Below are 16768 nucleotides of genomic sequence, written 5' to 3'. Positions count from 1 at the left end.
ATATAATAGATAAGAAAATGCCTATATATATTCACCACTTAGGTATCTAGGTTTTGGTTTTATTTAGTTTAATTGAATATTTAGGTAAATTGGGTATAACTTTTGAAAATGAGATAAATATCCCAAAATTACATACACTAGCTAGTAATATCATAGCATTACTAGCATTTAATAAGCTTCTTCAATCATTGATATAATATTTTAATAGGTAAAATATTTTATAATATTTTAATAAAAGAACAGGTTTGGGAGACACTGAGGTTGCATCCCAGCATAGGCTCTTAGTAACTGAGTGATTTTTGGACAAATTACTTAATATCTTTGAACTTTAGGTTCTTCAGCTATAAAATGGGGCTAATAATATAATACTAATCACAAAGGTTGTTTTGAGAATTAAATGAGATAAGGACTTAAAACTGTCCAACATGTAGCAACCACTCAACAAATATTATCTATTATCTATTATTATTATTAGCCTTGCTACCTAGCTGCACCAAACTTCATTACCGTATACCCTTTTGTTTTACTAAGAAAAAGTTAAAGTTCCCAGACAAAAAAATTAAATTTCATCACCACTAAACCAATATTACAAGAAATGCTAAAGGGACTTCTTTAAGAAGAAAAGATTTAAAAAAACATGAAGAAGGAAATACAGGAAAGAAAAAAATTCTGTGACAAAGGCAAACACATGATAAAAGCAGTGTATCAATCAACTACAACAATAAATTAGGGGACACAAAAATACACATACACAAAAGAAGTAAAAAATAATGACAAAAACATAAACATGGAGGGGGTGATTTTAGAATGTGTTCAAACTTAAACGACCAACTTTAAAAGACTGCTATAAATATACCGTGGTATATAGGAAACACATGGTAACCACAAACCAAAAATCTACAAGAGATATACAAGAAATAAAGAGAAAGGAATCTAAACACAATACTGTAAAATCCTGAACACACAAGAAAAGAGAGGAAGGGAATAAGAAAGGAACAGAGAAGAACTACAAAAACAGTCAGAAAACAATAACTACCTACTTTTATACACCAATGGCAATAACTACCTATCAATAACTATTTTAAATGTAAATAGACTAAATGCTCCAATTAAAAGCGTAGCTGAATGGATTAAAAAAAACAAGACTCATACAGATGTTGCATACAAGAGACCCACTTCACATAGAAGGACATAAACAAACTGAAAGTAAAGGGATAGAAAAAGATATTTCATGCAAATAGAAATGAATAAAAAAGCTGGGGAAGCAATACTTACACCAGACAAAATAGACTTTAAAACAAGGGTTCTATCAAGAGACAATGAAAGGCATTTCATAATGACAGAGGAATCAATCCAACAAGAGGATATAACCCTTGTGAACAACTACGCACCCAACATAGGAGCACCTAAATATATAAAGCAAATACTGATGGACCTAAAGGGAGAGATTGACACTAATACAGTCATAGTAGGGACTTTAACACCCCATTGACACCAATGGATAGATCGTCCAGACAGAAAATCAACAAGGAAACAGTGGTCTCAAATGAGAGGCTACAAAACAAAAACAAACAAACAAAAACACAGTAGAACAGACGGACTTAATTGATATTGTTAGGACATTTCAACCCAAAACAGTAGAATTACATTTTTCTCAAGTGCACATGGGATATATTCCAGAATAGAACATATATTAGGCCACAAAAAAAGTCTCAATAAATTTAAGAAGATTGAAATCATAGCAAGATCTTCTCTGATCACAATGGTATAAAACTAGAAATCAATTACAAAAAACCCCCTGAAAACCACACAAACACATGGAGGCCAACTAACATGCTACTAAAAACTGAATGGGTTAATAATGAGATCAAGGAAGAAATCAAAAGATACCTTGAGACAAATGAAAATGAAAACACAATGACCCCAAATCTATGGGACACTGCCAAAGCAATTCTAAGAGGAAAATTTATGGCAATACAGTTCTATTTCAAGAAACAAGAAAAATCTCAATAAACAATGTCACTAAAGCTAACGGAACTAGAAAAGAAGAACAAACATAGCCCAAAATGAGTAGAAGGAAGGAAATAATAAAGATCAGAGTGGAAATAAATGAAATAGAGTCTAAAAAAAAAGATCTAAGTGTTTTTAGAAGTTTTAGAAAACAGTGTGTTTTTAAATAATAAACAGTAATAAAAAATTAAAGTCAAATATTGATAGTCATGTATACTTAAAATTGAAAAGCAGAGATATAATACTTTTACAGTTTACCTCAAAGTCTATCAGCTGGAGGTCAGCGATCAGTGTCACCAACAGGCCACTATTGTAGAGTTCTTGTGCGAGCTGTGCCACAGCCTCCGTTGGGGGTTCCTTTTCATTTGTACCACACAGAATTTCTTTCATCGCTTGCAGTGATTTCGACACTTCTTCTGAAGCCTAGTGACCAAAAAGTATGCTAAGATTTAAGAGAATAAAAATTTTCAGGCTATAAACAAACAAATAAACAAACACCACTTCTTAGGCCCTGTTTACGATCAAAGAACACTGTACAGTTATAAACAAACAAAAAACATTTAGTAGGCACTCCTTTTTTATTTTAAAAAGCTACTAGAATTTATATATATAAAAAAATCTCTAGTATTTCTACTGAGTCAGCATAATTGAAATTATCTTCCCTTAAACCATACTCAGTCAACTTTGCTAGTAATTAATTCTAAATTTAACTCTTGAAAATTAAATTGACTCCATTTTAAAGACTTATCAGTAGCTACTAGTTTTTATTTAAAGCATTTGCTAAGGTTTTTCAATAAAACCCTATTCTTCTGATTTTTAATGGACCAGGTATAAAATCATAAGGTCAAAACCCATAAACTTTCTTTGTCAATGCACTTTTCCCTCACATATAGTCATTACCATTTTTGCTATCTATGAAACTTAAAAAAACAAAAAAAAAACAAACAAAAACCACTTCACTACATTTAAAGAATAACAGGAAAATCCACAGCAGTAGAAAGTAGACTAGTGATAGGACCTTAGCAGGGGAGAATGAGGAAGGACTGCTAACAGGTACAGGGTTTCTTTTTGGGGTGATGAAAATGTTCTGGAATTCGATAGCGGGATGGTTGCACAACTTCATGAGTACACTAAAAACCATCAAATCGTACACTTTAAAATGGTGGATTATATGGAATGTGAATTATATTTCTATAAAAAGTTTTTTTTAATTAACACTGGTGAAGGGAGGAGAACAGGCCAATTAGTTTAACGATTTGATTTGTTGACTATTTTAAAAGAAATATACCATAGTTTTATTTTAAGTAGGGTACTCTAATCATTATAATTGAAGAAGGGAATAAGAATAAAGAAAAATAATTAAAAATAATTCATAGTTGCGGACACATCTTAAAAAAATAATTTCCAGATACATTTTATGATCTGAGAAGCAAACCTTAATTTATTAAGGGTTGGAAGTTTCTTAACTTACCCACAGAAGAGTACTTCAAACATATATATGGAGAGAGTTAAAAATAATTATAAAGCAAACACCTGTGTGGTCATAACACAGGTCAAGAAATAGAAAGAACATTTTTAGCATCCCAGAAGTTACCCGAATGACCCTTCTTCAGGCTATAAACAAACAAACAAATAAACAAACACCACTTCTTAGGCCCTGTTTATGATGAAAGAACACTGTACAGTTATAAACAAACAAAAAACATTCAGTAGGCACTCCTTTTTTATTTTAAAAAGCTAATTTTAAATTTAATTTTAATAATTTTTTTAAATTTTAATTTTAATTGAATTTTAATTTTAATTAAATTTAAAATTTTAATCTTAATTAAAATAAAATTTTAATTTTATTTTAAAAAGCTAAAAGTAAATAATTTTATGTCTTAGATGACAATCATTTATTTATTTTTCTTTGTAGTTTTCTTACCTATGGTTGCATACCAAAACAATATAGTCTAGTTCTGCTGATTTGGAATAATAGCACCTGTACCCTTTTATAATTTGCTTCTTTCACTCAATACTATATTTGTGAGATTCATCCATGCTGCTGCATATAGGCAGCAGGTCTTTAATTTTCATTGCTTTACAGTATTCCATTGATGGCGGGACATTTGGGTTGTTTCCACTGGGGGTTTATTATGAACAATACAATCCTATGAACATTCTTGTACACGCATCCTGGGCACATGTTCAAGTACATCTCTACAGTTTATATCTAGCAGTGGAACTGCAGGATTTTAGAATATGCATACCCTCCTATCTAACAGATAACATACTAAATTGGTTTCAAAAAGCCAACAGTGAATGAAAGTTCTTATTGCTTTCCATACTCATCAACACTTAATATCATCAGACATTTTTCATTTTTGCCATGGTAGAACATGTGTAATATGAATATAATGTGGGTTTAATTGGTTAGCCTTTTCCTGATTACTAATAACAATGACTCTTATTATTTTTTTTAAACTTTTTCTCTTTTTTGTCATTCAGACTTACTCTTTGATGAAGGTCATTTCTTTTTTTATTTGGATCAATATTTGGCTTGTTATTACAAAATACACTAGAATTAAAAATATATTTCATTATAATAAGACGTAGGATGAGAAATATATTTCTACATCCTCACAAGAATATAAGATTGCATCATACACTGGGACGGAAATATACTGTGCACTCAAAAGTATTTATTTTATAGATTTCTTGAATCTTGCCATAAACTAGTCACTTTAGAGAGAAATCAAATATGTAGCATTCAACATCCCTTCAAGGGAATAACTAAAATCCCAAAAAGACCTTCCTATGAGGAAGCTCTGCTTCCTCATATAATGTTAAATAATGTTAAAATGAGGTTGCACTGCAGTAGAAACTATCAGTTGATCTTTAAATAAAAACTGTTTACCTTTCTTGCCAGTGTAACATTATATACCAATATAACACCTTAGATTTTTAAGCTATGGAGTCCAGAGGGATTCAAGGTTGGTCAGAGGTTCCAGGTAGTAGTTCAAGACAACAGGCTTAACAATTATCAACTTCATAAAACCTGAAATCAATTTAAATGTATTTATAGAGACCCTATGTGCCCCATCACAGACGTTGGTTTTTGGTCTTGGAATACATATATTTTAGTAATAATGTGATTGTTTTAGCTCATACCTTGTCTGTCTTTTTGTCTTGCTTTTCCAAAATGGCTAAGTTGTCTTTCAGAATTTTCACGATTTCTGCTGGGTTTTTGTGTGATTTACTAAACAAAGGCATTTTTTTTCACCTATAGAAATCTCTTCTTCCAATATGGAATGCTAAAAACAAACAAATAAGCAAACAAAAATCATGAATGTAACTCTTAACATGATTAAATTGTTACACTAAAATGTCTTATAAGTTTTCAATAACCCCAGTTCAGTAATATGAAACTTTAAAATTGATCAAACTAAAATGAGTTTCATGCCAAATTTAAATGCATACAAAATATTGTTAAAAGTTTACCTAAAAGTTTTCCCTCAAAGTTTATATTTTTTTCTATAACAGAAATAAAGGATTATGCAAGAATGGGAAACGGAGTACTTTTAGAGAACAAGCTGATATTTAAAACTAGGTATTTTGACTGAAAAAAGTAATGATGATGGTGATGATCGATAAAACATGGAAAACTAAAGTGGCATTAAGATCCACATAAAGCAATATTTAAAAGCATGCTACTCCACAGCAATCACAAAATTGCAATGTAAAATTATTTAGAATCTGTTCTTTGTTTACTTACAATATTCAGCTGATGAAATGAGGACTACCATGATGGAGGATGGGGAGGGTGGGGAAAAGAGTATCAATCCTTGTATCCTTGGGTTCTTTTTGGTTTTGTTTTGTTTTGTTTTGTTTTTGAGCCACCGGGCCAGCCCCCTCAATCCTTGTTTTGAAAACATCTATTTACATAGAGCAGAGAAAGCCAAATAGGGCTGTCATGGCCCTATTTATACTAAAAATGTAAGTAGTAGGGAGAAAATCTTCCAATTAAAGGCTCCAGTTAGTGGAGGCATGTTCATTTACTTTACATTTAGGAGCAAAAATATTTCAAGAATTACAGAAATATGATGTAATAAATCAAAAGCCTCCCATTAACCAACTACCCAGAGATGGCAACTATTATGAGTTCGGTATCTATTCCTCCTGAATTTTTTTCACACATATAAAAACAAATATATTTTAAAACAAAAATAGAATAGTACAAAATGTAGTATTTTGTAACTTTTCCCCACTTGTTATACCTTGAATATCATTCTATAAGTACATGTTTAAATCTACAATATTTTTATACAGATACATTATGTAATTATTATTTGGCAAGTTCTTATTAAATTATTATAATTTATTTTACCAATACCTTATTAATGGACAGTTGGGTAATTCCATCTCTTCTAATATTTTTGTTATTAGTAATGATGTAATTAATCAATGAAGAATAGTATACATAAATGTGTATACACAAATATATGCACCAGTTGATAGCAGCACTTGAACCAGATATGATTCTGTGGCTATGGTTCTCAATTCCTCATCCCCCAAGATTCCTACTTCCTAAATCTGGTTCCCTAGGATTTCTGTTAGATCTATGAGTAATCTTTTATCCTTCCAATAAATTCCTTCAGTATGTTTGTGGTCAAGAATTCCAATGGAATACATATATGTTATGAAGTGGAAATCAAAACTGTTGGTATAAATTTTGATGATAAACAGACTTAAAAACTGTTTCACGTTTTTAGGAGGGATGCTGTTTTCAGTAGGGATGCCTCAACTTCCCAATGTGGGGAGTGTGAAGGGGAACTGGTGCACTTTCAGGGCAAGGATAAGTTGCAAAGCATGTTGAAGAACCCCGGTCAGCCTCTAAAGTTGATTCTGAAAGTTGACAGAACACTCAAAGGTAAAGTATGTTAAGATAAGACTGTGAATCTCACTGGATGGTGTAAGGTACCCAAACCAGAAAGCACTAGAAGAACATTGTGTGTTGTCCCTTTATGAAAAATAAAGTTATAAAGATGCATTGGGTTTTCTTTAATAATCAAGCCTAAACATAAATATAAAGGCAGAGTGTATTTAAAAGTTTATGTAATGTGGAGGTGCGGTGGGGGCTAAAACAATCATTGGATACTTGGGCAGAGCAAGCAATCTGTTGCTTCGTACCTGGGTGAACTTGGGCACAGTGTGTGATCTCTCTAAGGCTCGGGTTCTTCTCTGCGAATGAGGACAACGACATCTCCCTTTTAGGGTTGTTGTGAGGGTTAACAGTATGCAGAATACCTTGCACAGGGCCTAGTGTAAGTGAGATACTCTATAATGTTTAGCTGCTATTATCACAAAAGTTCCATGTCAGTTAATGAATTATTTCACTATAGAGAAAAGCATAGTAATTGACATATAATTTTTTCTTAATTAAGTGTCCTAGACACTTCTGGCTCCTTGAGTCACTTACATTTTTTTTTAAATATGTGAATTTCTTTGAATGTTCAATATTCAATGTTCAAATATTTAGCATTAAAAAATTTTTACAGGCTAAATGCATTTGTGTAATTGCTATTTTTCTCCACGTAGTTCTACTGCACTGAGGAAAAGATAGTCAACTGTAGTAATTTCAACTAAATACGTACTCCCTGACATCAAAACACAGTACAAATTACAGCATGGTATCATATATGATATGACATGTCCATTATCTATTGCTCTGCTTAGTTCTCACCGTAACAAGCTAATTCTAATGCTAATTCTACTAAAATTACAAATGTTTTCAGGATATCCATGTTAATATAATAGTCATCAGCATTTCCTGATTCATTATCTCATTTGCCTGATGGTTTGTTCATTTATTCATTCCCTTACTCACTCAACAAACAGTGTGCGTAAGTACTAAGCACAGGCACCTTGCTCATTGGCGCTGATTATTAAGTGGAGAAAGCAAACATTTTAGGAGCAATGGGATTATATAACAGAAGGAATTAACACACAGTATATATAATACCTTTAATTCAGTATTCCTTGTTTTGAATTTGTTATTTTCACATTTTAAGTGTACCTATTTACTGTAATAACTATAACATTAGTTTAATAATGTTTTAAAATTTCATGGGATCATTATTCTTCAATTCTGGGACCCACATTTTGAGGGAAATCAAAACCCATACTCTCACACTGTGCAGTTCCAGATACCCTACCAATTAATGTGAAACCCTACTGCCTGCGCTATTCTCTTCAGACCATGGCCAGCCCCACTCTACGCCCAGACTGAACACCTGCCCCCATAACCTTCAAACTCCGGGTTACCCTTTCTACCATTTGGGCAACTGGGCTGGTCACTGCATGTAAACCCACCCTAATCATTTACCCCACCTATCATTTAAGAAATGAGCCAACTGGCACTCAACACTACCTGCTAAACAACACATGGTATTCAAACCCCCATCTAGTTCTGAGTTCGTAACTGATCATTATTACTCAGAAGTGATCATCCTTATTTGGATATCATTTGTTCTATCTGTAAATTGAGGGTTTTTTTTTGTGTTTGTTTTTTTGTTTTTAGTTTAGCTAACTGTGAATTCACTCAGTCATTATCATTTAACACATATTTTTCCATTTCATTCATGAAGGTATCAAGAAAAATTTGCCAAAGCCCAGATACAGTATACTTATTTGTTAATGCTTATTTTATTTATTATTACATTTCCATGACTTGTTAATTTTATAACTGGAAGTTTGTACCTTTTGACCCCATCCACCCATTTCATCCACTCCCACCCCCTGCTTCTGGCAAACACCAATCTGTTCTCTCTGTCTATAAACTTGGTGTGTTTTTGTTTTTCAGATTCCACATATAAGTGAGATCATATGGTATTTGTCTTTGTCTGACTTATTTCACTTAACATAATGCCCTAAAAGTCCCTCCATGTTGTTGCAAATGGCAAGATTTTATTCTTTTTTTATGGCTGAATAGTATTCCATTCTGCATGGCACGTGTGTGTGTGTGTGTGTGTGTGTGTGTGTGTACACATTCATCCATCAATGGACACTTAAATTGTTTTCATATCTTCACTATTGTAAATATTATAATGCTGCAATGAATATATATATATATATATTTTTTTAATTAGTGTTTTCATTTCCTTCAGATAAATACCCAGAAGTAGAATTGCTAATTCTATTCTAAAGATAGAATTAGAATTGATAATACTATTTTTAATTTTTTGAGCAATCTCTATATTGTAAGAGGGGGTTCTTAAAGAAAGATGGGACATCGTATTTTTAAATTGATAGGCTATATACAGTGGGCTCTAGGTTATCCATCACTTGTCCATAGTCATTCTGAATCTTTAACTCCTCGTATCCATTATGGTCAAACCTAAAATGCTTAAGGTAGAGACAAAAGGAATGAAGGCGTCCTAAAAATGTTATCTTCTGGAGATAAAATGGTAGTACTGATTTTTACATAAAAGCTACTTCCGAGTTTTTAGAACATACATTATCTTTCAGAAAAGCAGGAAGCAACGACAGGAGAAGAAACCATGTTTTTCCAACAGACTGACACTGGATGAATACCTCTTGGGCACCGAGAACTGTGTTGGGGCCTCACACGTCCGCCTGCCTGCCCTCTGGCACTCGTGCTGACAGTGAGCCCTGCAGCACACAAATGTCCGGGACTGACGCTGGCCCTGTTGTACTTTTCCACTTTTAAGAGTGAATAAACAGAATAAACAAAATAAAATGTAGGTTCTATTTAAAGAAATAAAAAGGCAGCACAAGAAAAGGGAGAAATGCCCTATAGACTTGGACAGGAAAGGTTGCTTCCAAAATTAAAATTAATTCTCTGTAGGAGATAGAATAGACATAATTGAAAAAAAGGAAAGGATTTAGAGAAAAATAGAGCTGGCCAAGATAAAATATCAAAAACACATACATATTATATACACACATATACCCACCCACACACACAATGTAGCATGATAATCCAAATCTGCTTAGAGCAGAAATGACCCCATAGAAAATTGACTGAGGACAACAAAAAGGTACAAAATTAGTCAGTCTACATTTATTCATTCAGAAAATATTTACCGAGCATCTGTAATGTGCCAGGCATTGAACTAGGAAATGCAAAATGAAGAAGTCTCAGAGGGCTCATAGACAAAAGTTTTAGTCAGAATGCTAGAAAAGGTCAAAGAAACTAAAATGATGGAGAAAAGATACTGTGTGTGTGTGTGTGTGTGTGTGTGTGTCTGTGTGTGTTTGTATGTAGAGAAAGAGAACGAGAGAGAGAGATGGATATATTATATATAACATATGTATTAGTATTATTGAGATAAAATGTTATCCTATAAAAACAGATATTCCAACAACAGGGGGAGGTAAAGAAAGCCAACAACAAGAACAAAAGAAACTAAAATGTGGAGCGGAAGCAACAATCAAAGATGTAACAGCTTAAGTAGAAAAAAAGATCTAAACCTGGTCATTTAAAGGATTTATCTCATTGAGATTAGTGATGAGAACCCTAAATTCAGTGTCTTGTAGTTTTTAAAACAAACATTCCTCTTTCAAAGTTCATTCCTACAGAATGACCTTAACAAAAAAGGGATAAAAACTAAGTTGTCTTTGGACTTCTATAAAACTAAATGCCATGGAGAAAGGCTACAGAGTTCTGAGAGGGAAAGTCTATAACCTGTTAATTAAATGTCTAGCCAACATATTTATATGTTAGCACACTGTGTACACTTACTAGAAATTCTACAAAAAGATGAGATAGAATCAAGCCCGCAAGAGTTCAACAATATAAATGCTAAAAATCAGAAATAGTTCTTGAAAGGGAGCCTTGATATTGTTGGTAGGACATGTGGGAGGGTGAGAATCTACAATTATAATTCATTCATGTTGGAAGAAAAATAAATAAGAATTCAACTAAATAAGTTAAAAAGGAAACTGCCCCCAAAATCTCCAAGAAAAGAAGGATGGAAATAATAACAACAGAAGTAGAAACAACTGAATGAGAAAAGTAAAAGAAAAATAAAATCTCTGGTAACTCTTCGGTCCGCATTTCTTTTGGTGATAGACCCGCCCGCTCTACCTCCTTCCTACCCCACCCTCCAAAAGGGTGGGAACGTGACCTGGTGGGGTGTGGCCAGAGTATTCCTTTCACTGCCCTGACTACCGCAATTGGCTCACAAATGGATTGTGAAACAGTCAAAACAATCAAAATGCTTCAACACCACTTTTCCCCTAGGTATTTTAATTTAATTTAGTTTAAATAAAATATTTGGGGCATATAGAAGAAGAAACAGAGGACAATGTAACACGTTCCTCTATATTTTCCACCCAGCCTAAAAAACTAAAAGCAACCAAAGCAACCCCCTTGGTACAACTCCCTGTCCTATTCCGCTCTGGCTCATACTGTGCTTATGTATCATTTATCCTTCCTATCCATGTTCTCACTCTTTTACTAACATCTAGAGACAATACCTGATATTGCTGTGTATGCTTTAACTTTATAGAAATGGTTATCACACCATAAGTTCCTTTTTTCGACCTCAACACTATGTTTATTATATTTATTTGTGTTAAAACATGAAGTCTCTAGTTTATTCATTTTAACTGCATCCCATTTATGTTTATATCACAATTTATTTATCAATTCTCTGAGTTCTAATTGTTTTTAGCTGTTTACTATTAGAAGCATGATTGCAATACAGATTCTTTTGCATTTGTACTTGTACATTTGTATGAGAATTTCTCTAGGGCAGTGGTTTCAACCTTTTATTACAGTGACTTATAGTGTGGAATGTATTTTTTACACTGTGACCCAGAAGAAAGTAATGTATAAAAGGATTATATAATTGTTTCATGAAACAATACTTGCTGTCTGGATATTTTCTATTCTATTCTAACTGTTCTATTCTACATTATTAAAAAGAAAAGTGCTGATCTTTATCTATAAAATCGATTTTACTATTTGGTAATGAGTTACAAGCTCAGGTTTAAAACTCACTGCTCTAAAATGGATTTTAAGGGGACACACAGTATGCTCATCTTTACTAGATACAGCCATATTGCTTTCCCAAGTTGGTATACTCATTATACTTTCACTGGTATGACTCCCAATTGTGCTTCATTCTTTCCACAGTTGAGGCTGTCAGAATTTAAAATTTTTGCCAATATGACAGTTGTAAAAGATTACCCCATGATTCTCTTAATTTGTATTTCCAAAATGACTAAGGAGAATGAGCACATTTTCATACACTTACTGGCTTTTAAACTTTCTTTTTCTATAAATTTCCTATCTCTCTACTTTGCTCATTTCTTTAGGTAGTTGACAAAAGCCATACCAGCTACTGATACTAAGTAATAGAGTCCTTTTTAAAAAAATATAAATCAAAATCAAGAATCACCAAGCATTTGAGGAAAGTCAAGAAAATGAAAGAGAAATATACAGATAAAGAGAGCAAACCCGTAGGAAGAGAGGGGAGAAGGACATTAAAACAAAAACATATGTATTTGTTTATTTAATATCCCTTCCCCCCAAAAAATATGATATGTTATCATGTTTATAAAATAAGAACAGGCTGCTATGAGCAAGAAGTAAACAGTGAACAAGAAAACATTCTTAGAACTAAAACATGCATGACTAAATAAAAATGCAGTAGAATGGCCAACTGGTAGAATGGTATATAACTGAAAAACAAATAAGCAATTTGAATACCAAGCCATGGAAATCTCCTGGAATAGAGAGCAAAACACAAACAAAAACAAAGAAGAACCTATTCAGAGAAAGGTTGGAAATACAGAATAGCTCTGCAGAGCCAATATTGATTGAATGGGAATTCTTAGGGGAAAAAAACAACAAAAACAACAAATAATTGACAAAGAGGTAGTAACAAATAAATCAACAAAGAAAAATAATGGAAGAAAATTTCCTGTAGCTGAACAAAGGCACATGTCTTCAGATTTATGTAAGCTAATGGATATACAAGGGGAATGCAAAAGGCCCACTCCCAGAACATTCTAAAATTTCTGAACTCTAAGACTAAGGAGAAATTCTACAAACTTCCAAAGAGGTGGTAAATCCAGATAGCTCTTAAGAACCAGAACACACACACACACACACACACACACACATATTGGGTAGATATTTTATTATCTAATTATTATCATAATAGGACATATATTTATAGATTACATATAATATATATACACATATATGTCAATCTCCTTTATAAACTGAAAAACGTTATATATATGTTGGGTAAAATAAAGATTACATTACATATCTATTTTTATTTTGTGACCTTGATTTTCTCTGCTAAGTAGAAGAATAAGTCACTGCAGGACAGAGATGAAGAACAGAGTTTGATAGGGATTTTAAGGAAAGAAATAAGTTTAGAATAGCTACTGAAAGAAATGGGAACAAGAGTTACTAGGGAAGTAATTTAAATTATTCTCAGTTAAAATATGTTTAATGTAGATCCTAAGTACATACAATGCTTGTCAATAAAAATCAGATTATGTTTATAGAATAATATATCAAATCAGATTATTTAATATTAGGAAATTAGTGAGTCTAATTAATTACATCAATACGTCGAATAAAAATTATTTCAGTTGATGACAAAATGTCATTCTATAGAGATACGCATATATATATATATATATATATATATATATATCTCAGCTCAATAAAAAAAATCATTGTTAATGGAGGTATTATCACTAAAAAGAGGTGCAAACAAAGACCATTATTATCATATCACCATTATTTTATGTTCTGATCAATGCATTAAAATATAAAACAGAAATCAGTACAAAACTTGGGAAAGATATGACAATCTGTAATTCACAGTCAATATTATTATATACATCAAAAACCTAAGATGAACAACTAAAAAAACTATGGGCTTAATAGGAGCTGAATATTCAAATATATGATAAATATACATAAACTACTAGCTTTCATACATAAGCAATAACTAGTTAGAAAATATAATGAAAAACATATCCCATTCTAGTTAGAAAATATAATGAAAAACATATCCCACATACAATATCTACAACCAGATCTACACTTGAAAAAAACTACAAAACTTTAACTTTAAAAAGTTAAATATAAAAGTATATTATTATAGCATATTTAAAACCCACATAATCAACACATATCCAGTAAAGCACCTGTAACTAGAATATCTAAAGAATTCTCAAAACTAAGCAGTAAAATAACTAAAAATCCAATTGGAAAATGGGCAAAAGACATGAACAAACATTTCACCAAAAAGGATATACAGATGGCAAATAAGCTTGTGAAAAGTTGTTCAACATTATTAACCATTAGGAAAATGCAAATTGAAACCACAATGAGATATTATAACACACATATCAAAATGACTAACATAAAAAAACAGTGATAACACACCCAATGCTGCTGAGGATGCAAAAAAACTGGGTTACTCATACATTGCTAGTGGGAATGTAAAATGGTGTAACTGTTCTAAAAAAGAATGTGGCAGCTTCTTACAAAATGACACATATGATGACCATACAACCTACTGCACTCTAACGCTTCAATCACAACAGAAATGAAAACTTATTTTCACACAAAAACCTGTACACAAATTTTCACAGCAGCATTATTTGTAATAGCAAAAATTTGGAAACAACCCAGATGTATTTCAATGGGCAAATGATTAAACTGTAATACATCCATACCATAGATTACTACTCAGAAATAAAAAGAAGCAAACTATTGATATACTCAACAAGTTGGAGCTCCAGGGAATTATGGTGAGTGAAAACAGTCAACCTGAAGAAGTTACATATTGAATGATTCCATTCCATATTTCTAAAATGTTAAAATTATAAAGATTGAGAACAGTGGTTGTCAAGGGTTATGGAGGGCTGAGGGTGGGAGGTAGCTGTGGCTAAAAAAGTGTAGACGAGATCCTTGCAATGGAACTGTTCTGTGTTTTGACTATAGTAATGTTCACATGAAACTATATAACTGCAAAGAATTAAACATACATATACACATGGAAAAAGAATGCATGTGAAACCAGTGAAATCTAAATAAGGTCTGTAAATTGTTATCAGTGTCAATTTTCTCATTGTGATAGTGGACTATAGTTATGCAAGATGTCATTATAGGGGGAAACTGGATGAAGGGTACAAAATCTCCTTGTATTATTTCTTATAACTGCACGTGAATCTATAGTTATTTAAAAATAAAAACTTAAAAATAAAGAATATATCACTATGGAAAACTGACAGTGATAATCCAAAATAAGGTTAAGTATTGTCCCTACTGTAGAAAACTAACAAAGTTGTAGTTAATGATATACAAGATGTGTCATTTTATCTATGACCCTTCAGCAAGCCATCCTTTTAATTGTATGTAACCACAGAACGATTTCTAAAATGTGGCTCAGCTAATGTTAATGGTATTATCTGAATTATGAGATTTGTAATACATTTAAAATTTTTCCATCTTGGTGTTTTTCTGCTTCATTTATTATGAGCACATTTCTTCTTTCCTGAAACAATAAAGAGATTGTGTGGGAAAACCCACGTAACTAAGGTAGAAAAGGTCTGAGTAGAAAAACCGATCTTGTTTTTTAATAGAAAAACTGAATATTATTAAAATGTCAATTATTCCAAAAGTTCTTGATTTGAAACAATTCCAGTCACAAGTCCAAAAATTTTTGGTAACTAAATTAAGAATACTGAAAATGCATGGACAACAAATTATAAAAAGGAAGATTACTCAGAAGGGAATGGAATTAAAAGTGTTATAATGTACTATAAGTAAAACAGGGACACAAGAAAAACAGACCAATGGAACAACAGAGCCCAGATATAGATACTAATATAAGTGACTTTCAAATTTCTGTATGTAAAATAATTTCTCTAATATTAGAAGTGATGAAATAAATCTCAAAGAAAAAGACTGACAAATCAGAGTTAACATAAATATGCTACAAATCTAATAAAATTTTTAATTTTTATGGATAAATAATAAAATTACAGGCAAACAACAAATAAGAGAATTCTGTGATATAAACAAAAGACAGAGGGCTAATATTATAAAAGGATATTTCTTAAGATGAATTAAGAAAACTATTAAGGAAATAATATGTAGATAATGTAAAACAGCAAAGGAAAAAATACAGTTAAATACATAGAATATTTATTTTTTATCTATAACAAAAAAATGCAAACTCAAAGTGAAAAACTACTTTGCCACATATACAAAGTTTTTTTGTTGTTGTTTTGAGAAAATTCAATTGTATTGATAGTGAGATGCAACAGGCCCTTTCTTTTCTTACTGGTGGGAAAATAAATTGGACAATAATATGGCAAGATGGATCTAGAAACTTTAAATGTTTACAACTTCTAACTTAGTACTAATTCTACTTCTTACAATTAATGGGACCTTATAGTAACTGGCAGTTTTGTTTTTCTTTCTTTGTGGTACATAAAGTATATGCCTTAAACCAAAGGCTTTTTGGTTTGATGAAATACAGTGTATGGCTATGAAAATGTTTATAAAGAATCTGAAAAAAAAAATGGAAATCTTAAAAACAGCATCCCATATTAGAGAGAATAACTACAATTATGTAAAACACACATACACACACACACACAAATGGACAAAACCTATGAATAGAAAAAATGATTTTAAAAAGTTAACAGTAATTGCCTCTGGGTAGTTGGCTGTGGATAATTTTCTTCTTCCTTCAAATTTTCTGTTTTTTCC

The 16768-nt window shown here is 31.9% G+C and overlaps 1 protein-coding gene across 5 annotated transcripts in view; it reads right to left on the bottom strand.

Moving 5' to 3' along the window:
* CAB39L (calcium binding protein 39 like) overlaps positions 1-16768 on the bottom strand; it is a 131613-nt gene that overhangs the window by 58684 nt on the left and 56161 nt on the right. For 4 of the 5 annotated variants that reach the window (XM_033105193.1, XM_033105194.1, XM_033105192.1 and 1 more), the window contains 2 exons: positions 5161-5303; positions 2269-2433 (listed from right to left, as the gene is read on the bottom strand). In XM_033105193.1, the coding sequence (XP_032961084.1) occupies positions 2269-2433; positions 5161-5262 (267 nt within the window). In that variant the 5' untranslated portion in view covers positions 5263-5303. Of the gene's footprint in view, positions 1-2268; positions 2453-5160; positions 5304-16768 lie in introns of those variants that run through there. The other variant, XM_033105196.1, reaches the window with a different exon arrangement.

Source organism: Rhinolophus ferrumequinum, chromosome 4, assembly GCF_004115265.2.
Source record: "Rhinolophus ferrumequinum isolate MPI-CBG mRhiFer1 chromosome 4, mRhiFer1_v1.p, whole genome shotgun sequence".
NCBI lineage: Eukaryota > Metazoa > Chordata > Mammalia > Chiroptera > Rhinolophidae > Rhinolophus > Rhinolophus ferrumequinum.
This window is presented reverse-complemented; position numbering and strand designations above follow the sequence as displayed.